At 38.1% G+C, this 24,027-nt stretch overlaps 1 protein-coding gene across 1 annotated transcript in view; it reads left to right on the top strand.

Annotated features, from left to right (window-relative positions):
* CIR1 (corepressor interacting with RBPJ, 1) overlaps nt 1-21,734 on the top strand; it is a 46,980-nt gene extending 25,246 nt beyond the window's left edge. Inside the window, exons 8-10 of the mRNA XM_003253730.2 lie at nt 18,034-18,140; nt 19,006-19,091; nt 20,591-21,734. Of these exons, the coding sequence (XP_003253778.1) occupies nt 18,034-18,140; nt 19,006-19,091; nt 20,591-21,260 (863 nt within the window). The 3' untranslated portion in view covers nt 21,261-21,734. The remainder of the gene's footprint in view (nt 1-18,033; nt 18,141-19,005; nt 19,092-20,590) is intronic.
* Nucleotides 21,735-24,027: the final 2,293 nt, after the last annotated feature.

The raw sequence follows: 24,027 nt of genomic DNA, 5'->3' as shown, positions 1-24,027 counted from the left end.
TCCATGTTTGAATTGTAGATTTATTTCTTCAGGAAGCAAGCAGGTAACACTAAACAGTCACTCTGGGCCAGGTGTGGTGGCCCACACCCATAATCTCCTCACTTTGGGAGGCTGAGAGGGGAGGATAGTTCCAGACCAGCGTTTGAGACCAACTCTGGCAACATAGCAAGACCCTATTGCTACAGAAACTTTTTATAAATAAATAAACAGTTACCGTGTAGGAAAGCTAGACCTGGGGTTGCTGGGAGTGCTAGCTCTCCTTCAGCCTGCTTCTCAACCACCCATTATGCCCGCCATTGAACTCGGCTCTACACCAGCAGTGATAGTGGATGAACCAGCCCGAAACTCTAATGCAGGCATGCCTTCTTTGATCATGCTTCACTTTCTTGCCCTTTGCAGATGCTGTGTTACAAATTGAAAGTTTGTGGTAAGCCTGTGCTGAGAAAATCTATCAGCACTAGTTTTCCAACCGTATGTGCTTACTTTGTCTCTGGGTCACATTTTTGGTAATTATTGCAATATTTCAAACTTTTATTATTATATCATTATGGTGATCTGTGCTCAGTGATCTTTGACATTACTATCGTAATTGTGTTGAGATGCCACAAACTGCACCTATAGAAGATGGCAAACTTAATGGATAAACGTTTTGTGTATTCTGAATGCTCCACCCGCTGCCTCTTCCCTTATCTCTCTCACTTTCTTCAGGCCTACCTGTTCTCTGAGACACAATGATATTGAATTTAGGCAATTAATAACCGTACAATGGCCTCTAAGTGTTCAAATGAAAGGAAGAATCACACATCTCTCACTTTAATCAAAAGCTAGAAATGATTAAGCTTTATAAGGAAAGCATGTTGAAAGCTGAGATAGGTAGAAAGATAGTCCTCCTGTACCAATTAGCTAACTTGTGAATGCAAAGGGAAGGTTCTTGAAGGAAATCAAAAGTGCTACTCCAATGAACACACAAATGAGAAAAAAGTGAAACAGCCTTACTACTGATATGGAGGAAAATTTAGTAATCTGGATAGAAGTTCAAATCATCCACAACATTCCCTTAAGCCAAAGCAAGGCCCCAGACTCTCTGCAACTCTGTGAAGGCTAATAGAGGTGAGGAAGCTGCAGAAGAAAAGTTGGAAGCTAGCAGAGATTGGTTCATAAGGTTTAAGGGAAGAAGCCACAACCCTAACAAAACTGCAAGGTGAAGCAGCAAATGCTGATGTAGAAGCTGCAGCAAGTTCTCCAGAAAATATAGCTAAGATAATTGATGAAGGTAGTTACACTAAACAACAGAGTTTCAATGTAGATGAAACAGCCTTCTATTGGAAAAAGATGCCATCTACGACTTTCATAGCTAGCAAAGAGAAGTCAGTACCTGGCTTCAAAGCTTCAAAGGACAAGCTGACTTGTTAGAGGCTAATGCAGCTGGTAATTTCTGAAGCCAATGTTCATTTATCATTCTGAAAATTCTAGGGCCCTTAAGAATTATGCTAAATCTACTTTGCATGTGCTCTGTAAATGGAAGAACAAAGCCTAGATAACAGCACATCTGTTTACAGCATGATTTACTGAAGATTTTAAGCCCATTGTTGAGAATTGCTGCTCAGGAAAAAAGATGCCTTTTAAAATCTTACTGCTCATTTACAATGCACCTAGTGACCCAAGAGCTCTAGGGACAAAGGCCAGCCAAATTCCTTATTACACAGCAGTTGTATTTTCATTTTCTTTTTTAGAGACAGGGTCTCTGTTGCCTGAGCTGAAATGCAATGGCACAGTCATAGCTCACTGCAGCTTCAAACTCCTGGGCTCAAGCAGTCTTCCTGCCTTGGTCTCCCAAAGTGCTGGGATTACTGATGTGAGCCACTGCGCCCAGCCATTTTCTTTAGTTCGAAATATATACTTTTTAACTTTCTCTTGAGACTACTTTTATATATATAAGTGTGTTTTTAGATCTCTAAGTATTTGGGGATTTTCCAGCTATCTTTCTGTTACTGATTTCTGGTTGAATTCCATTATGGTCTGAGAGCATGCTTTGTATGATTTCTATTCTTTTACCTTTGTTAAGGTGTGTCATATGGCCCAGAATGTGGTCTATTTGGTGAATGTTCTATACAAGTGGGAGAAGAATGTATATTCTGCTTTTGTTAGAGGAAGTGTTCTATTAATGTTAGTACATCCAGTTGATGGATGGTACTATTCAGTTCAACTATATCCTGCTGATTTTCTGCTTGCTGGATCTGTCAGTTACTGATAGAGGGGTGTTGACATCTCCAACTATTTCGTGGATTTGTCTATTTCTAAAAACATTTATATCTGTTTTTGCCTCATATATTTTGATGCCCTGTTGTTAGGCACGTACACATGGGATTGTTGTGTCTTCCTGGATAATTGACCCCTTTATAGTTTATGTAATGTCTCTCTTTGATGATTTTCCTTGCTCTGGAACCTACTTGTCTGACATTAGTACAGTTACTCCAGCCTTATCAATTAGTGTTAGCATGGTATATCTTTTTCTGTCCTTTTAATTTATCTGTGTCTTTATTTCTAAAGTGAGTTTCTTGTGGACAACGATAACATATAGTTGGGTAGTTGGGTCTTGTTTTTTTTTATCTACTCAAATAGTCTTTTTTTTTTTTTTTAAGAGACAGCATCTCTCTCTCTTGCCCAGGCTGGAGTGCAGTGGCAAGGTGGTCTCAAACTCCTGGGCTTAAGCTATCCTCCCACCTTTGCCTCCTAAGTAACTAGGATGACAAGCATGCACAATCATGCCCACCAAATTTTTTTTTGGCAGGGGACGGAGTCTTGGTCTGTTGCCCAGCTGGAGTGCAGTGGCATGATCTCGGCTTACTGCAACCTCCGCCTCCAGGGTTCAAACAATTCTCCTGCCTCAGCCTCCCAAGTAGCTGGGACTACAGGTGCCCGCCACCACACCCGGCTAATTTTTTGTAGTTTTAGTAGAGACAGGGTTTCACCATGTTAGCCAGGATGGTCTCGATCTCTTGACCTCGTGATCTGCCCGCTTTGGCCTCCCAAAGTGCTGGGAATACAGGCATGAGCCACCGCGCCCAATGCCCAGCTAATTTTTTAAAAACGTTTTGGAGAGACAGGCTCTCACTATGTTGCGCAGGCTGGTCTTCAACTCCTGGCCTCCTGCCTTGGCTTCCCAAAGCACTGGGATTACAGGTGTGAGCCACCACACCCAGCCTCTGTCTTTTAATTGGTGTGTTAAGACCATTCTTATCAAAAGCAATGATTGAAATAGTTGGATTAATATCTACTATATTTGTAATTGTTTTCATTACCCTAATTTTTTGTTTCTTTTTTTGTCTCTTAGTTTCTGTTTTCTCTGGTTTTAATTGAGCATTTGATAGGAATCCATTTTGTCTCCTCTTTTAGTATATTAATTATACTCTAAAAATTTTTTTAGTGATTGCCCTAGAACCAGTTTTGTATGTATGCCACAGTTGTGAATATGAATTTACAACTAATCTAAGTCCACTTTCGAATACTGTACAACTTCATGGTTAGTACAGGTATCTCATAACAGAGTAACCCAATTCCTGTTGTACAACTGAATAGCTCCCTCGCATCCCTTATAACATTGCTGCCATACTTTTCATTCATACCTAAGCTGTAATACCCAATATATTGCAGTTTTCATTATTTTGAACAAACTTGTCTTTTAGATCAGTTAAGAATATGAAAAATAAAAGATTGTATTTTACAAACTTCATTTCTTTCTCAAACATTCTGCCTTTCTTTATGTAGATCTGAGTTTCTGGCTTATATCATTTTCCTTCTCACTAAGGAACTTCTTTTAATATTTCCTTCAAGACAAGTCTACTGGCAAAAAATTCCTCCATTTTTGTTGTCTGAGAAAGTCTTTATTTCTTCTTCACTTTTGAAGGATACTCACACTGATACTAAATTTCTTCATCTTTGATTTTTTCACAGTGTGAATGTGATATGCTTAGGTATAGATTTTTTGGTATTTATCTTGCTTGGTGTTTTCTGGGCTCTGGATATGTGGTTTGGTATATATCATTAGTTTTGGGAAATCCTCAGCCATTGTTATTTCAAATATTTCTTCTGTTCCTTTCTCTCCATTCTTCTATTATTTCCATTATACACATGTAACACCTTTCATAATTGTCCCACAGTTCTTGAATATTCTTTTTCTTTTCTCTCTTTTCAGTTTGGGAAGTTTCCACTGACATATCTTAAAGCTCACTGGTTCCTTCCTCCTGAGGAGCCCATCAAAGGCATTGTAAATATGAATTTACAACTAATCTAAGTCTGATAGTGTTCTTGATTTCTAGCATTTCCTTTGATTCTAAGAGTTTCCATCTCTTTGCTTACATTATCCATCTGTTCTTGCATGTTGTCCAGTTTTTCCATTAGAGCCCTTAACACATTAATCTTAGTTATTTTAAATTCCCAGTCTGATACTTCTAGAATCTCTGCCATATCTAAGTCTGGTTCTGATGCTTGCTTTTCTCTTGAGACTGTGGCTTTTGCTTTTTGGCATATGATATGGTTTGGCTGTGCCCCAACCAGATCTCATCTTAAATCCCCACGTGTTGTGGGAGGGACCCAGTGGGAGGTAAATGAATCATGGGGACAAGTCTTTCCCGTGCTGTTCTCATGACAGTGAATACGTCTCATGAGATCTGATGGTTTTAAAAAGAGGAATTCCCCTACACAAGCTTTCTCTCTTTGCCTGCTGCCATCCATGTAAGACGTGACTTGTTCCTCCTTGCCTTCCACTATGATTGTGAGGCTTCCCCAGCCATGTGGAACTGTAAGTCCAGTTAAACCTCTTTCTTTTGTAAATTGTAAGTTTGGGGTATATCTTTATCAGCATGTGAAAACGGACTAATATAGTAGATTGGTACCAATAGAGTGAGGCGTTGCTGAAAAGATACCTGAAAATGTGGAAGCAACTTTGGAACTGGGTAACAGCAGAGGTTGGAACAGTTTGGAGGGCTCAGAAGAAGACAGGAAAATGTGGGAAAGTTTGGAACTTCCTAGAGACTTGTTGAATAGCTTTGACAAAAATACTGATAGCAATATGAACAATAAGGTCCAGGCTGAGGTGATCTCAGATGGAGATGAGGAACTTGGGAACTGAGAAAAGGTGACTCTTGTGTTTTAGCAAAGAGACTGGCAGCATTTTGCTGCTGCCCTAGAGATTTGTGGAAGTTTGAACTTGAGAGAGATGATTTAGGATATCTGGCGGAAGAAATTTCTAAGCAGCAAAGCATTCAGGAGTTGACTTGGGTGCTATTAAAAACATTCAGTTTTTTAAGGGAAGCAGAGCATAAAAGTTTGGAAAATTTGCAGCCTGACAATATGATAAAAAAGAAAATAAAATAAAAAAGAAAATCCCATTTTCTGAGGAGAAATTCAAGCTGGCTACAGAAATTTGCATGAGTAACAAGGAACCGAATGTTAATCCCCAAGACAATGGGGAAAATGTCTCCAGAGCATGTCAGAAGTCTTCATGGCAGCCCCTCCCATTACAGGCCCAGAGACCTAGGAGGAAAAAGTGGTTTTGTGTGCCAGGCCCAGGGTTCTGTGCTGTGTGCAGCCTAGGGACCTGGTGCCCTATGTCCCAGCCACTCCAGCCGTGGCTAAAAGAGGCCAATGTAGAGCTTGGGCCATGGCTTCAGGGGGTGCAAGCCCCAAGCCTTGGCAGCTTCCATGTGGTGTTGAGCCTGTAAGTGCGCAGAAGTCAAGAATTGAGATTTGAGAACCTCCACCTAGATTTCAGATGTATGGAGACGCCCAGATGTCCAGGCAGAAGTTTGCTGCAGGGGCAGGGCCCTCATGGAGAACCTCTGCTAGGGCAGTGCAGAAGGGAAATGTGGGGTTGGAGCCCCCACACAGAGTCCCTACTGGGGCACTGCTTAGTAGAGCTGTGAGAAGAGGGCCACCGTCCTGCAGACCCCAGAATGGTAGATCACTGACAGCTTGCACAGTGTGCCTGGAAAAGCTGCAGACGCTCAATGCCAGCATATGAAAGCAGCCAGGAGGGAGGCTATGCCCTGCAAAGCCACAGGGGCTGAGCTGCCCAAGGCCATGGGAACCTACCTCTTGCATCAGTGTGACCTGGATGTGAGACATGGAGTCAAAGGAGATCATTTTGGAGCTTTAAGATTTGACTGTCCTGCTGGATTTTGGACTTGCATGGAGCCTGTAGCCCCTTTGAAAACAAAGGGGCCAATTTCTCTCATTTGGCATGGCTGAATTTAGCCAATACCTGTACTCCCACTGAATCTAGGAAGTAACTAACCTGCTTTTGATTTTAGAGGCTCATAGGCAGAAGAGATTTGCTTTGTCTTGGATGAAACTTTGGACTGTGGACTTTTGAGTTGATGCTGAAATGAGTTAGAACTTTGGGGGACTGTTGGGAAGGCATTATTCGTTTTGAAATGTGAGGACATGAGATTGCGGAGGGGCCAGAGGTGGGATGATATGGTTTGGCTGTGTCCCCACCCAAATCTCATCTTGAATTCCCATGTGTTGTGGGAGGGACCCAGTGGGAGGTAATTGAATCATGGGATCAAGTCTTTCCCATGCTGTTCTTGTGACAGTGATTAAGTCTCACAAGATCTGATCGTTTTAAAAAGAGGAATTCCCCTGCACAAGCTCTCTCTCTTTGCCTGCTCCCATCCATGTAAGACATGACTTGCTCCTCCTTGCCTTCCACCATGATTGTGAGGCTTCCCCAGCCACGTGGAACTATAAGTCCAATTAAACCTCTTTCTTTTGTAAATTTCCCAGTCTAGGGTATGTCTTTATCAGCAGCATGAAAACAGACTAATACAGCATACCTTATAATTTTTTGTTGAAAACTGGACATGGTGTATCAGGTAAAAGGAACTGAGGTAAACAGACCTGTAAGGTGAGGTTTTATGTTTATCTGGCTAGGCCTTAGACTGTGTCTACTGTTTGCTGTCACTGTAGATGTCAGAGGCTAAAATTTCCTCTAGTGTCCTTGTTTTTGTCTGCTCTTATCTTTAGCCTTCCCAAAAGACGCCTCTTTCAGTATTAAGCATCTGAGCCTTGCAGTTCTTTCATTTTTAATCCCCTGATATTATACAGGAATGCTCCTTATGTGGTAGTAAGATGTGGGGGAGAAGGAAGCATTCTCTTATTCTATGATTAGGTCTTAGTCTTTCAGTGAGCCTGTGCCTGTGGGCTGTAACCTTCACATGTGCTTCTCAGCTTTATTTTCCCATTTAGGCTTGCTATGGTGACATAGTTTCCCTTGACAGTAAGCATTTGTTGAGGAAAACAAAATGCTCTGGGTATGTTTGGAAATGGTTACTTTTCCTTTCCCACTGATGGAAGGGAAGCACACGGAGATTGTTCTTTGGTCTTCACAATGAGAACCTGGTGGAGACTCTGGAAATAAAACTCATGAAAAGGGGGCTCTACTATGGTTGGGCCTCTAGGAGCTTTTATCTGTCAAGCTAGTCTATGCTCAGTCTCCAACAATTAGTCAAATTACTCCTAAGTATTCCTACCAATGGCTGGCTCCAGCAGTAGTTTCTCATTCCAGCAAGCTATAATACTGTGTATTACCTATCTCTCCAGTTTTCAGGGCAGCGGTTTGCCCTGCGACCTCAATTCTCTGATAAATGTAAGATTTTTTTTTTTTTTTTTTTGAAGCAGAGTCTCGCTCTGTCGCCCAGGCTGGAGTGCAGTGGTGCGATGTCGGCTCACTGTAAGCTCCGCCTACCTCCCTCCTGCCTCAGCCCCCTGAGTAGCTGGGACTGCAGACGCCCATCACCGTGCCTGGCTAATTAAGATTTTTAAATTTTCTGTTTTTTCAGCTTTTTTCTTGTTATGAGAATAAGAGGACTTTCAAGCTCAAAGTTATAAAAGCAACAAAAAGTGAATAAACATCGAGTCCAAATTTGTTACCATTTATTTCATATTTTACTAATTGAGTTTTGGATGTTTCAGTTTAAGTTATTATATATTTATAGTTACTTTCCCATAATTTTTTGTTTTTGTTTTTTTGTTGTTGTTGTTGTTGAGAAAAGGTCTCACTTTGTCCCCCAGGCCAGAGTGCAGTGGCACAGTCGCAGCTCACTGCAGCCTCGACCTCCTGGGCTCAAGCAATCCTCCCACCTCAGCCTTCAGAGTAGCTGGGACCACAGGCACATACCACAGTGCCTGGCTCATTTTCACATTTTTTTTGTAAAAAAATTTACAAGCTCTCACTATGTTGCCCAGGCTAGTCTCAAACTCCCGGGTTCAAGTGTTCCTCTGGCCTTGGCCTCCCAAAGTGCTGGGATTACAAGCGTGAGCCACTGCGCCCGGCCTTCTCCTCCATCTTTTCATAAACCTTTCGTGTTGAAGGCATTTTTGTTGCTTGGGAACACATTTGGGAAATTTACCAAAATAATTGTCTGATCATAATATTTGCTAGGAAGACCGCTGGGAGCACACCAGAGGAACTTCCTGTAGAAAGAAAGTTGATAAACTCAGTTGCCCTTCTGGCAATCCTACCTGAATCTGTTACAGAGCAGTTCCCTTATGCAACTCCTTGAAAAGGTGAAGTCCTACCAGGATAGCTACTCATAGCCCTGCATCTAATGGCAGACTTCTTTTTAATCCTCCAACATAATTCTACTGTAGAAAAACATTTGTGTTACCAGAATTTTATTAAAGCTAAACTCCTAAAACAGGCAAATATTGAAACTAGTAAATAAAGAACCGACCTCAAAATAAAGAAGTGAAGTTAGGCACCATTTCCCTCTTTTATAATATATAGTTGATCGTGGTTGATTGTACTTGATTATAGTTGATTATAAGTCTCTCCTTTATAATATGTAGGTGATTGATGTTTAAAATTTTTTTATGCAAGAGGAAGCTAGTTAGTTGAAAAGAAATACTGGCCTATTAACAAGGTATTTTAGTAAAACTTGTCCAGTCATAGTGCTTCAAAGGTCAAAATGATGCTCCTTATTAGTACTTCACATTTTGGCTATTTTATTTTAGGTATTACCAATGGTTAAGTCATTTTAAATTATTTATACACACTATTATAATTTTGTAATTAAATTTGTTGTTAGCATGGCTGTTCCTTGAAATTTTGTTGACTTGAACAAATTAATTACAATCTTGTTCTGTCAGTAAATGATCCTGCTTGGTGTTAAAGGCATGTACTAGTGGAGGCTACACCTCCCATAATCTCAGAGGAGTATTATGATTCTCCAATCATTCATAACTCTCTTTTACATGACTCTTCCTATTACCATCATTTCATCTACTCAAGGTCTATCAGCTTCAAGTAAAGAAATTAGCTTGTGATTACCTGAGAAAAGGAGAGTGAATGAAATTTAGTTCACTCAGTAAATATTAATTCTTCTACCCAAATCATACTTAATGAATTTAACACAAACCCACATGTTCCACTACTGGTTTAGTGAGTGAGTGAATGGAAAGGCTTTGCTAACTATTCTAAACATTACCATTTATAATCTCTTATGAATGTATAATAAAAATTTACAATTTAAGTCTTTCCTATGAAATAATTTTCCCCAAAATATTATAAACTTGAAGGCAAAAAACAAGTTCTCTCAAATACTAAGGAGATAAAGTAATAAACTCTCAATATTACACACTAATTTTTAAAAATTTATTTATTTTACTTTAAGTTCTAGGGTGCATGTGCACAACGTGCAGTTTGTTACATATGTATACATGTGACGTGTTGGTTTGCTGCACCCATTAACTCGTCATTTACATTAGGTATTTCTCCTAATGCTATCCCTCCCCCATTCCACCTCACAACAGGCCCCAGTGTATGATGTCCCCTTTCCTGTGTCCAAGTGTTCTCATTGTTCAATTCCCACCTATGAGTGAGAATATGCGGTGTTTGGTTTTCTGTCCTTGCGATAGTTTGCTCAGAATGATGGTTTCCAGCTTCATTCATGTTGTTACAAAGGACATGAACTCATCCTTTTTATGGCTGCATAGTATTCCATGGTGTAGATGGGCCACATTTTCTTAATCCAGTCTGTCATTGATGGACATTTGGGTTGGTTCCAAGTCTTTGCTATTGTGAATAGTGCCGCAATAAACATACGTGTGCATGTGTCTTTATAGCAGCATGATTTATAATCCTTTGGGTATATACCCAGCAATGGAATCGCTGGGTCAAATGGTATTTCTAGTTCTAGATCCTTGAGGAATCGCCACACTGTCTTCCACAGTGGTTGAACTAGTTTACACTCCCAACAACAGTATAAAAGTGTTCCTATTTCTCCACATCCTCTCCAGCACCTGTTGTCTCCTGACTTTTTAATGATGACCATTCTAACTGGTATTACACACTAATTTTTAAAACCATTTTCTATGTTATATACTTGGGATATGTAAGTTTGAATTCCCTATGCAGAGGACTTCTCATAGAGAGATATATAATGTGTAGATATAATGAGTGGCTACAGTACCATAGTCACTCAGTAATCACTGTTTATGGATTTAAAATCTTTTTTTTTTTTTAAGTAAAATGCACTGGTCTTAAATGTAGAGTTTGAATTTGACAAATGTATACACCCAGGTAACCAACATCCCTGACAAGATACAGAGCATTGCCATCACCCTAGAAAATGCTCTTCTGTCCTTTTCCAGGCTGCCTTCTCCCACAACCATTTTTCTAATTCCTAATCCAATATATTAATTTTATCTGTTCTTGAGCTTCTTAATAAGTGAAATCATAGAGTAGGTACTCTTTTGTATCTCATTTCTTTGATTCAACAAGTTTTTGAGGCTCATGGATGCCTAACTTTTCAAGAGCATTCATATTCCCATAACTCATCTAAAACATAATGCGAACTTCTGGGCTGGGCACAGTGGCCCATGCCTGTAATCCCAGCACTTTGAGAGGCTGAGGTCAGGAGTTCGAGACCAGCCCGGCCAATATGGTGAACCGCGTCTCTAATAAAAATACAAAAATTAGCTGGGCATGGTGCTGTGTGCCTGTAATCCTAGCTCCTTGGGAGACTGAGGCAAGAGGATTGCTTGAACCTGCGAGGCAGAGGTTGCAGTGAGCTGAGATTGTGCCACTGCACTCCAGCCTGGGCAACAGACTGAGACTCTGTCTCAAAATATAATAGTAATAATAATGCTAACTTCTAATACTTCAGGTTCATCACAGCACAAATGATTTTTTGTAGTCTTGTAGGGCTATGAATTAACTATTATTGCCAGATGTATCATCACTAAAATATTTGCATATAAATTAAGTTGAAAATATAAGTAATTACATATAAGTCATATATCTTTATATTCATTCTAGGCCAGGCATGGTGGCTCACTCCTGTAATCCCAGCACTTTGGGAGGCCAAGGCGGGTGGATCATTTGAGGTCAGGAGTTCGAGACCAGCCTGACCAACATGATGAAACCGCATCTGTACTAAAATACAAAAATTAGCCGGGCTTTGTGGCCAACGCCTGTAATCACAGCTACTGGGAGGCTGAGGCAGGAGAATCACTTGAACCCAGGAGGTGGAAGTTGCAGTGAGCTGAGATGGTGTCATTGCACTTCAGCCTGGGCGATAAAGCAAGATTCCCTCTCAAAAAAATAAAAATAAATAAAAATAAAATATCTTCATTCTGTAAGGCAAGGTTTCTAATAAACAGTGATTTTTTTTATTAGCATACAGTAAGGACAGTTTCATATTTCTTTGCCTTTGTGTAATTTCCAGACACGTAGACTAAAATGAAATGTTTAATTTTTCCTTTACATTGTGTGTTTCAACAGACATCAATTAGCTGTCTTCAGTATGAACTTGGGATAAGGGCAATAAGAAACCCTATTGTTTCCAGCCTCCACTAAGATGAACTGGCAGTGTGTCAGGAAAATTCCCAGTATGGAGCAGTTTTATTACAATTCAGTACAGTTGGTTCTTGCATAACCTTTAGAAAATCATACATAAAACATTCTCATCTATATAAATAAAAATCACCCACACACTTTATTAATAGCTTTGTTCACTTTTTTCCTGGGTGTTATGCTGCATGTTCCTACTGAGCCCCTTTTTTTAGTCTTTTTAAAAGGTAACGTTAAGCTTTCTTAAAAGCAGAAAGGTTATGGTAATATTAGTAATCAATTAGTGTAAGATAATTCTTGATAAGTCCCATTAGACACATATCTCCCTCCTGATCACATACTCTAACTAGTATCTAACTGTCCTTTTTACATTTAGTGACAGGGACTGGCTTATTCACTAGATATAGCCAATTTAACTTTAGGAAAGAAAAAAGGGAAAGAAGATTGTACTTTCTTTCATTTGTGATAATGTTGGGGTTTATTTTAAAACAACTTTTATGGTTATACTACTGTTAGTTTGACTGCAATAAATACATGGGAAAGTGATTACAAGAACATACAAGTAGTCTTGGCCTCCTTTTTCTTTAGCTAGAAACATGTTTTCGTTAACCAGAAGTGTATTTTCAGGTGTCATTTTCCTAAATCCAAACTTTACAAAACTTGCCATATATTCCCCCAAAGTATGTGGTATAAAGTATCAAAATAGGCCGGGCGCGGTGGCACACGCTTGTAATCCCAGCACTTTGGGAGGCCGAGGCGGGCGGATCACGAGATCAGGAGATCGAGACCATGGTGAAATCCCGTCTCTACTAAAAATACAAAAAATTAGCCGGGCGTGGTGGCGGGCGCCTGTAGTCCCAGCTACTTGGAGGGGCTGAGGCAGGAGAATGGCGTGAACCCGGGAGGCGGAGCTTGCAGCGAGCCGAGATCGCGCCACTGCACTCCAGCCTGGGTGAGAGCGCAATACTCCGTCTCCAAAAAAATAAAAATAAAAAAGTATCAAAATAATTTAATAATAAGCCTCTAGACTTAACTACCAATTTATAGGAAATATAAGAGCTAGAGAAACATGTTAAATGGCATCACTGTCCAGAATGTGGGAAATCTACAGGACAAATTACCCAATTTCTTTAACAAATGAATAACAATAGGGAGGGGAAGATAGGTAAATGTTTTAGATTAAAAGAGATCTATAAATCAAATACAGTATGTGGACCTTGTTTGTATCCTAATCTGAACAAACCAACTGTAAAAAGATACTTTTGAGACAGTTTGAGAAATCTGAATGTTGACTATTCGATGACATTTTAAAATTATCAATGTTGGGAGGCATAATAAAGGTATTGAGGTTGAGATTTTATTTAAAATATTCTATGAAAAAAATAAATTTGGAAGTAATAGATAAGACAAGAATGACAAAATATTGTTAATTGTTGAAGCTATGTGATGTAGGTTTGCAATTTTCCATAGTATAAAGTTAAATTAAAACACACACACACACAATGAGAAGAGAAAAAAAAATAGATCATCACTGTAATAGGAAGCAAAACTATATTCACTTTAGGGTAGCAATTTAGTTTCAGCCAACAGTGGCAACCTATAAATTAAGTACATAATGTGTTAAATTTGGGAGAAGGAGAGACAGGCCGGTCGGTCAGTCTGTCCTCTTTCCTTCCCCTTCCTCCCTGCCTGCCTGCCTGCCTTCCTTCCTTCCTTCCTTCCTCCCGTCTGTCTTTTTTTCTTTCTTTTCACAGGATCTCACTCTGTTGCTCAGGCTGGAGTGCAGTGGTGAGATCACAGACTCACTGCACCCTCAACCTCCTGTGTTCAAGTGATCCTCCCACCTCACCCTCTCTAGTAGCTGGGAGTATAGGCATGTGTGCCACCACGGCCAGCTAATTTTTGTGTTTTTTGTAGAGACAGGTCTCATCATGTTGCCCAAGCTGGTCTTGAACTCCTGGACTCAGGCGATCCACCTACCTCTGCCTCCCAAAGTGCTGAGACTACAGGCATGAGCCACTGCGCCTGGCCAGGAAAGGCATTTCTAATTCAGCCTTACCTAACCTACAACTCACTGCCCGCTTTTCTCCTACTTAATACCATAAAATTGGAGGTGATAATGCATTGTTTGAAAAGAATGATGGGCCAGGTGCGGTGGCTCACGCCTATAATCCCAGCACTTTGGGAGGCGGAGGCGGGCGGATCACGACGTCAGGAGATGGAGACCATCCTGGCTAAAGAAAAGAATGGTGAACTTCTAATGGAGCAGATGGACCTAGTGTTTGCAGTGAAACACAAGTGTCTTTGACTTCAGCTTTAGTCTCCCTCCTGTGCCATTTGTGGCATTCCCCTGGGACTGCCATACTATAATTGTGGAGTCAGTTGTATGCCATTTCCTCATAGCCAGAACTTTTGAGTTTATATATTATTCTTTGATAAAATACCTATTTTACAACAGGACATTCTTTTTTTACCTTTCATTGTTTTTGTTCTGTAAAAATGAATACTCTTAGTGAGTAGATTAAGCGCTTTACACACATAATTTTGTGTGGCATAATTTACCTTCTAGGAATTTTTTCTTTCCCGAGACTCGATTTCATGGTATTTTTCTAGTAGAGCCTGGGTCTAATCAGAACATGGAACTGTACACAATTGGTATTTTGATACTTATCCATATCACGGCAAAGAAAAGTTTGTAAAATAAATGAATGTTGAAAGCAGTTTCTTCAGTGGACCTGCTTTTCTAAGTGGGAACACTGGTTTTCATGCTGTGAAGGCTTGGCTGAGATGATCTAGAAAGGAGCCCTCATGAATCTGCATTTTAGAACAAATGCCTTCTTTCTGAATTTTCTAGTATTATTCTACCACGGCAAATTTAAGAGTAAGCCAAACAATTTTTAAGATCCAACTCCAGCTATAATTGAAATTATTAAGGCACCATACATGAAAGTAGTTATTTTGCATTTGAACATATTTGTGTAATCTATTTTATCAACATATCTGTAATCATCTATTTTATCAACTAAATTTTGAGTTCTCAAAAGATCTGGAGTCATTTCTGTCAGTGTAACTCTACATAGCCTCTGTCATAATAATGTGAGAGTAGAAAGACGCTTGCTAAATATATCTTCATTAAACCTGACTTGTTTCATCTCCTAAACCTAGAACTTTAAACCCAGAACTTTGGTTGATAGGAGAAGGTTTAATTAAGTACAAAAAAAAATGTGAGTAAGACTGGATTGTGAAAAGTATTACTACTAAGAGCATTTTTTTGAATTATGAAAAGTACTATCAGATAGTCATGGAAGTTGGATAGTGGCCGGGTGCAGTGGCTCACAACTGTAATCCCAGTACTTTGGGAGACCTAGGCAGATGTATTATTTGAGCTGAGGTGTTCAAGACCAGCCTGGGCAACATGGCAAAACCCTGTCTCTACAAAAAAAAATATATATATATAAAATATATATATATTATATATAAAATATATATAATATATATATAAAAAATATATATACATACATAATATATCTTATAAAAAGACAATTTCTTATATAAGAAAGTTGAATAGCTACTAGTAAAAATAATAGTTGTTACTCTTTATTAAGTACTATTTGTCGAGCACTTCACTAAGCACTGTATTTACAGTCATACATTGTGAAAGTGTGCTAAATTTATATACTACACAGAGTTTTCAGTTGGGGTTTTTGAAAAATATAAATGTTAGAAGAGTAATGATTGTTTAATCGTCTGTATAATCTCTGTAACACTGGGGAAATACATCATTTTCTTGAAGTAGTTGGAAGTACTGTAAAGAAGGCATGCTTTCTGTAACATCTTATTAAAATTACCCATCTTGTGATGAAAACTGATGAAATTAGTATAACCTCTCATCATGATGGCCAAGCTTTGTGACCCTTTATTGGAGTGGTTTTTATTCTAATTATTAACAAGTTTGGTGTCTGAATTCATTCGATATCTAATAAAATTGTTGACAAGGAAATGTAGTTTCGACACTTCAGAAGAGACATTTTCTACTTTATAAAATTAAGTTCCTACATGTGAAATTTGAGAAGCCACCAAAGTAAACATTCTGTTATTCATTTAAAGCTCTTAATTGAGCCGGGTGCGGTGGCTCACGCCTGTAATCCCAGCACTTTAGGAGGCTGAGGCGGGCAGATCACGAGGTCAGGAGTTTGAGACCACCCTGACCAACATGGTGAAACCTCATTTCTACTACAGATACAAAAATTAGCCAGGTTTGGTGGTGGGTGCCTGCAATCCCAGCTACTCCAGAGGCTGAGGCAGGAGAATTGCTTGAACCCAGATGGCGGAGGTTGCAATGAGCCGAGATCATGCCACTGCACTCCAGCCTGGGCAACAGAGCAAGACTCCATCTCACAAAAAAAGCTCTTAATTGTATGAGCACTTCTATGCCATTTAGAGGCAACCAGTATTAATATTTAAAATTCAATTTTATTTAAGATTGTATTATCAATATTAGCAACCAGACCAAATAATTAAAAGGCCATTAAAGTAATACATAGGAATTAAAATTTTTGTATAGAAGAAAATTAAAAACCCTCTTGGTTTAAAATGAAATATTAATATAAGACAGGTGTTTTTGTTTGTTTTTAACTAAATAAGCCTTTTTTTCCTAAAACTATGACATCATTAATAACTTCCTCCATACTCCAATAATAGTTTTTTCCCATCATCTCCCTAGTACCTAGGGCAAACTTTCAGTTGTTCTTGGCAATATGAATGTAATGGTAAAGCCCGGAAAGTCCAGTAAAATATATTATCTTATAACTGAGTTTTTCTCACCAAATTTTTAATCACATCTGCTATTGACAGGTAAACAAATTTGAACTGATTGCCTTTTGCTTTCCATGATGATAACATGCAGGTGAGTGTGCAAATAAGTGGTAAAAGACCAACGAAGCAGTAAAAAGAAATAGACAAAGTATTTAACCAGCAAACTAAAGAACTCATTTCTGAATATTTTTCTATCCCCCTGCCCTCCCTTATGAACTTCTTTTTGGCAGTAACTGTCTCGTTCTTCCTTAAATGACAGACACATAAGCTGGAGTAGTTCATTTAAGCCAGTGTAGGTGATTTAGGCTGGCAACTTTAAATAGCTGCCATGAAATGTTGTCATTAGTTTGCTATCTGCAGGGAAAACAAAATGAAACAGGAATATACAAAAGGAGATAAGAGTCTCTCTTACCTTACATAAACCTTATGTTTGAGGGTAGGGGGCAAACCTTTAAAAAAATTATTAATTTATTTATTTAGAGACAGGGTTTTGCCATGTTGGCCAACCTGGTCTTGAACTCCTGGGCTCAAGTGATCCTCCCGCCTTGGCCTCCCAAAATGCTGGGATTACAGGCATGAGCCACCACTCCCAGCTGAAAATTTTTTAAATTTATTGTTAGTTCATATTTGGGAACCAAAAAGCTCACTTTTCAGTCTGAGATTTTGCAAAAGTGGAAGTGTAGTGTCTTGTAAAAAAAATATAAAACATACATACGAATAGCCAGCCTAAAACTGCGTGTTAGCAACCCAAGCTAGTAATTAAAAATTTTGAAATCTGGGAATAAAAGCAAGATTAATTAAAGTACTTGGTGGTTACCCATAGGGTGTGTGTGTGTGTGTGTGTGTGTGTGTGTGTGTGTGTGTGTGTGTATGTGTGTGTGTGTGTGAGATTAGCAACCACTTGGCAATGTATTCAGTATTGTTATTTGACAAATAAGGATGAGGAATTCTGAATTGGAAATAAGGATAATAAATTCCTCATGTACCTTTAAAAATACATATTTTAAATGAACTCTTAGAGAATAACTACTAAAAGTTTAATTGTAGTTTTTTATTATAATATTTCGCTTTGATTTTATACTAAAAACTGCCAACCAGATAACATCTAAATGTATCTTTTTCAATATGATAAAGTTACATAAGAAGACTCCCTTGCACGTAAAGAAAAATGCAATTATTTTCTATTCTGAATCTTCAGACTGCTGTTTTAGAAAATCATATCTGATTATTTGCTCAGCAGAAGATTATTGAGTTGATTTAGCTGTGATTTTACTTAACAAAGCTTCAACTGCATTCCTACTGTGGAGTCCGAAAAAGGTAGAGAGATATAAATGATACATTCAAACTGTGATTTTTGTGAAAAGGGCCATCGATGCACCCCTCGGAGCTAATAGCGGAGATGAGAAACAGTGGGTTTGCACTGAAACGAAATGTACTGGGGAGAAACTTGACCGCAAATGATCCATCACAGGTAATGATCTTTTTATCAGTAAGCTGAAAATGTCTATAAATCTAAATGTGATTGCTTGTGAATTGCTACTTAATGTTTTCCAATATGCATATATCCATAGGAAAGTAAGATAGAGCAAAGAAAATGCCCAAAATGTATTTTGATTTTGCTTTATTATTTTAATCTAAATGAGAAATTGTTTATAAACCTGTATTTTAATAAATGAAACTGCTCCTCTGAGTTTATGTGGATAAAATAGCTAACTGAACTGTTGATGAGGTTGTTGGTTTTTCCTTCCTGCTAACTTACCCCTGATATGACATTAAATAGAACCAATAGTTAGAAGTATGTAAAAACCCCTAAAAATTGTAGAAAATATTTTAAACTTATTTATTTTATTAAACTATACGTAGATCCAGAAAATGATTGAGTTTGAAGGGCTATATTATATATTTGATAGTGTGCTGTTGAAATTATAATAAAAGCTAAAATTGTGGATATTTTGACATTCCTATAAAACTCATAATCTTTTTATATTTTATTAAATTAAAAATAAAGTATTTAAACTGGCAAGTGTTAACATTCAAGAGATAGAGAATGGAAGTCATGCTCTAAACATTTTATCTGTGTTTGTCTATCATCCTTTTCCTGAAAAGTTTCCTAATGCTGGCAAAGCAGTCACATTAACCTCTTAGTGCTGTATGATCCACTTCGGCAGGGAGACTACAAAAAATTTTTTTAATTCTCTCCCACTTCCCAATCCAAACTATCATATTCATTTACAGTGTGTCCCTGATACAAAACTTATTTATAAATGTTTTCTTTTTTATCTGCTAACTACTTTGTCTTGAAATCTAGCAATTTAATGATATCTTTGTTGACTCAGGAGTATGTTGCAAGTGAGGGTGAAGAAGATCCAGAAGTTGAATTTTTAAAGTCACTAACAACCAAACAAAAACAGAAACTTCTCAGGTAATTTGAAAGTATATATTTAATAGATTTATTTTTTCCTTAGTATTCATCTCAGTATCGTATTCAACTCTGATCCTAAGAGCTCATGAAGGTACTTAAACCATGCATCACATTTATTGATTATTCTTCACCCACAGCTAATACAATTTTGTCTGTCTTTTCAGTAACACGGAAATGAGTGTAAGATTGTATACTCAGATTATACCACAAAACTATTGCACTTTTCAGAACGTTTAATTTAGAATTAGACTTATTTATAGCTTTTACTTTTCAAAATAGATTTGTATGTATCTTCGCACACAATTTGTTCTTAGGAAACATTTTTGGCCATTTTTTTAACGTTTTGTAAAATTTTATGAGAATGCAGAAAGAATGCTTAAATTTAAGGTAAACGTGAATTTTGTTAAACAGACCTACCTCCGAATTAAAAGAATCCAAGAAATGCCTGCTAGGTCCAATAGAGGGAGCTCATGATGCTTTCAGTATTTAAAGTTTCGAGAATGGCTAGACAGAACCTAGAGACTTATTTTCAGAGTAACTCAAACATACCATATAAACAAGTTACTCCTCCAAGAATGTGAAGTACTCTTTAGAAATTCAGAATGTTGTAATAGGATTGTTCTATTTACAAAACTAAACAATTGTTGAAAACAAGTATTAACTATATTATTTTATAAAACCAATATTTCAAAAGTTTAATGTGTACTCTTACTCAATTTCAAGAGAATATTCCTTGAATTTTGATAATGTTGATTAATATTTATATACTATAAAATAGTACATAAAATTAATTTTTCATCTGATTATAGCTATATATTTGCTTTTATAGTAGTTTCAACTGATGTTACACACCTTTCACAGGCTTTCTTTAGGATGACCATTTAGAGTGCTATATAATTTCAACTCAGTAAGAATTTAACAAAAAAGTAGTCATTACTATTGAAGTATAGTCAGAAAATTGGCTTGATGCATTTAATTTTTAAATTTAATGTATTCATGCTTTGAATAATTTTAAAGGAAGAAAATGAGTTGTCATTTAGTAAACAATGCGTTCATATATGGATACCAGTTTTTTTTGTTTTAATTTTTTCTTTCTTTTTTTTTTAAGACAGAGTCTCACTCTTTTTGCCCATGCTGGAGTGCAGTGGCATGATTTTGACTCACTGCAACCTCCGCCTCCCGGGTTCAAGCGATTCTTCTGCCTCAGCCTCCTGAGTAGCTGGGATTACAGGCAGGTTGCCACCATGCCCGGCTAATTTTTGTATTTTTACTAGAGATGGGGTTTCACCATGTTGGTCAGGCTGGTCTTGAACTCCTGACCTTGTGATCCGCCCGCCTCGGCCTCCCAAAGTGCTGGGATTACAGGTATGAGCCACTGTGCCCTGCCATGGATATGATTTTTAATAACTTCTAAGAAAATATATTGTTTATTCATAACTTACAGTTGATGAAATAACTGTTTTTCACACAGTCTGTTACTGTTTATTTCCCAATTACAGGAAATTAGATCGACTGGAGAAGAAAAAAAAGAAAAAAGATAGAAAAAAGAAAAAGTTTCAGAAAAGCAGAAGTAAACACAAAAAACATAAGTCCTCTTCTTCCTCGTCTTCCTCCTCCTCTTCCTCTACTGAGACTTCAGAAAGCAGTAGTGAGAGTGAGAGTGACAATAAAGAAAAAAAAATACAAAGGAAGAAAAGAAAGAAAAACAAGTGTTCAGGGCATAACAACAGTGATTCTGAAGAGAAGGACAGGTCTAAGAAGAGAAAGCTTCATGAAGAACTTTTTAGCAGTCACCGTAACCGGGAAAAAGCCAAGGAAAAGCCCAGGTTCTTAAAACACGAGAGTTGTAGGGAGAACAGCAAATGGAGCCATTCTGATTCTGACAAAAAGTCCAGAACCCGTAATCATAGCCTGGAGAAGAGAGGCTCTGAAAGAAAGGAGGGGAGCAGCAGAAGCCACGGCAGGGAGGAAAGGAGCCGGAGAAGCCAGAGCAGAAGTCCTGGTAGTTACAAGCAAAGGGAGATAAGGAAACGGCCACAGCGAAGTCCCGGTGAAGAGCAAAGCAGAAGAAATGACACCAGAAGCCATGGCACAGATTTGTATAGAGGAGAAAAAATGTACAGAGAGCACCCAGGAGATACACATACTAAAGTGACACAAAGAGAATGAAGCAGAAGTAGAGAAGAAAGACTGTATGTGACAATTACCTGGGAATAAAAATATCTCCACTTTTTTACTGAATACCTTTAGCAAGGGCTAAATTATGTACTATTGTCTTTCCAATAAAAAAGCTCAATTTTAATTTTTCATCTCTAGACTGTCAGTTCAAGTACAAAACTACATGAGTACTATAAGAATGAATTTTGCAAATATTTGTAAGTAAGCTATTTTGGGGCTGTAGAAATATTTTCTGTTGGTAACTGTTTCTTGTGCCCCATACCAGATAAAAACCGCATACAACTCTGACATTTTCTTTGTTCTGAAACATCATTAAAAGAATGACAGTACATTGAATGGGTATAATTTAATTTTTTCAATTCAAATTTGTTATTCTAGGATTTGAATTTGCTTGAAGTGAATTATAATTATTCAAATTCATTAGTATAAATTAAACAAGGATTAATAAATCTTTAAGACTTTTAAGCCCCCTTTAGGTGTTTTGTTCTATAGAATAAGCTGTTTACATTTGGATAATATTAGTTTTCTTTGCAGGTATACAAATTACCTCAAACTTAAAACAGTCCAACTGGGCCAGGCACCGGTGGCTTACATCTGTAATCACGGCACTTTGGGAGGCCCAGGCGGGTGGATCACCTGAGGTCAGGAGTTCGAGACCAGCCTGGCCAACATGGTGAAACCCCGTGTCTACTAAAAATACAAAAAATTAGCTGGGCATGGTGGCATGCACTGTAGTTCCAGCTATTCGGGAGGCTGTGGCAGGAGAATCGCTTGGGAGGTGGAGGTTGCAGTGAGCCAAGATTACGCCACTGAACTCCAGCATGGGCCGACAGAGTGAGACTTCGTCTCAAAAAAAAAAAAAAAAAAACCCAGGCACCTGTAGTCCCAGCTACTCAGGAGGCTGAGGTGGGAGAATCGCTTGAACCCAGGAGGCAGAGGTTGCAGTGAGCCAAGATCACGCCACTGTACTTCAACCTGGGTGACAGAGCAAGACTCCATGTCAAAAACAAAACAAAAAACAGTCCAACTGTATTAACAGTTCTAGAAGTCAGAAGTTTGACATGGGTCTTAATGGGCTGAAGTCAAAGGTCTCAATAGAATTGAGTTTCTTCTAGAGGCTCAAGGAGAAAAGATGTTTGCTTGCCTGTTCCAGCTTCTAGATGCTGCCTGCATTTCTTGGCTCCTGGCCCCCTCTTCCTCCATTTTCAAAGCTAACAGAGAGAAGTCAAGTCCTTCTCAAATCTAATCATTCTGACACTTTGACATTCTGCATCCCTCTTCCAATTTTAAGGACCTTGTGATTACATCGGGCCCACCTGAAGAATCATGCAATAATCTCCCAATTTTAAGATCAATGTTAATTCTATCTGCAACTTTAATTCCCCTTTTCTTTGTAATGTAACATATTCACAGGTTCCAGGGGTTAGGATATGTACATCTATGAGGGACTATTATTCTGCCTTCCACAAATGGCCCTTCTATTACTGGCATACAACTATTAAAGATTTTACTTCATACCTGATTGATCCTGCCAGTGGTCCATGGCGGGAGGCAGGGGGTAGATTTTCAAATAAAACAATGCAAACTATTTTGACATTTCACCAGTATAGGTATATAAGGCATATTTAAATTTAGCTGCAAATTTTCCCTTGTGTTTCAAAGGATATGGTAAAGGAAAACTACAGAAAGAACTGGTACAAATCACAAGTAACATGCAGTTCCAAAAAACATAACTTCACATCTTGGACACAAGTTTTTTTTATCAGTGTTTTATATTTTTTTAACCATCCGCTATTTAATACAAAACATATTGATTAGATGGTTTTGATAGTTGGCAGTCACAATTTCATAAATTTTCATAAATAAGAGTAACATTTGAAAGAAGTAAAACCACTCCATATCATCTGATATATATGTCTTTGCCTTGTCTGTGCACACAGAAAACAAATGTCCTCTAAGAAAAACTAAGTGAAGAGGTAAACAACCCTTGATTATTTAGATTTTTAAGACGCGGGGGGGCAGGGAGGAACTTGAATTCCTTCCACAGTATTGTTTAATAACATAGCGTACCTCAAAGATCCCTTCTTCACTTAAAAAAAAAAGCATGCATTTGAAATTGGTAAACACTGCTAATTTACACCTTGAGTTCATCAGTGTTGCAGTGATTATTTTCTGCCTTATGCCTTTTTAGACTTTATAATTTTTATAATGTCAAAACCTATGCAATACTTACTACCTTAAAGGGTTTCTGAAGCAATATAGTGTTCATGAAGAGAAATGCTGAAATGCATCCTGTAATTAAAAATGAATTAAAAACGTTATTTCTTATACTTTTTTCATTTGACTCACAAACCGTGGTCCACTTTTTTAATGCAGATGAGATCTTGCTATGTTGCCCAGGCTGGTCTTGAACTCCTGAGCTCAAGCAATCTGCCTGCCTTAGCCTCCCAAAGTGCTGGGATTATAGGCGTGAACCACCATGCCTGGCCATTGTGGTCCACTTTTAACTTTATAAAGTGGCCATGAGATTTTTTTTAGTCTCTGATTTAATTATCCTTATTGTTAGGATTGAGAAACTATAAAGCACTGCCAAAAGCACCAATATTTTTACCCATCTAATTCTGAGAAAAAATTTCCATGTAGTTATGGAAGATGTTGATTTTGTTGGGCTTTCAGCCTTGGTCACCCAAGGGTGCTCAAAAGCCCTAACGAACTACCATTCTAACTGTAAACTTAAAAACAGAAGAGAGGCATTTTC

Source organism: Nomascus leucogenys, chromosome 22a, assembly GCF_006542625.1.
Source record: "Nomascus leucogenys isolate Asia chromosome 22a, Asia_NLE_v1, whole genome shotgun sequence".
NCBI lineage: Eukaryota > Metazoa > Chordata > Mammalia > Primates > Hylobatidae > Nomascus > Nomascus leucogenys.
The sequence above is the reverse complement of the archived record's forward strand: the minus strand, read 5'-3'. Positions and strand labels throughout refer to the sequence as shown.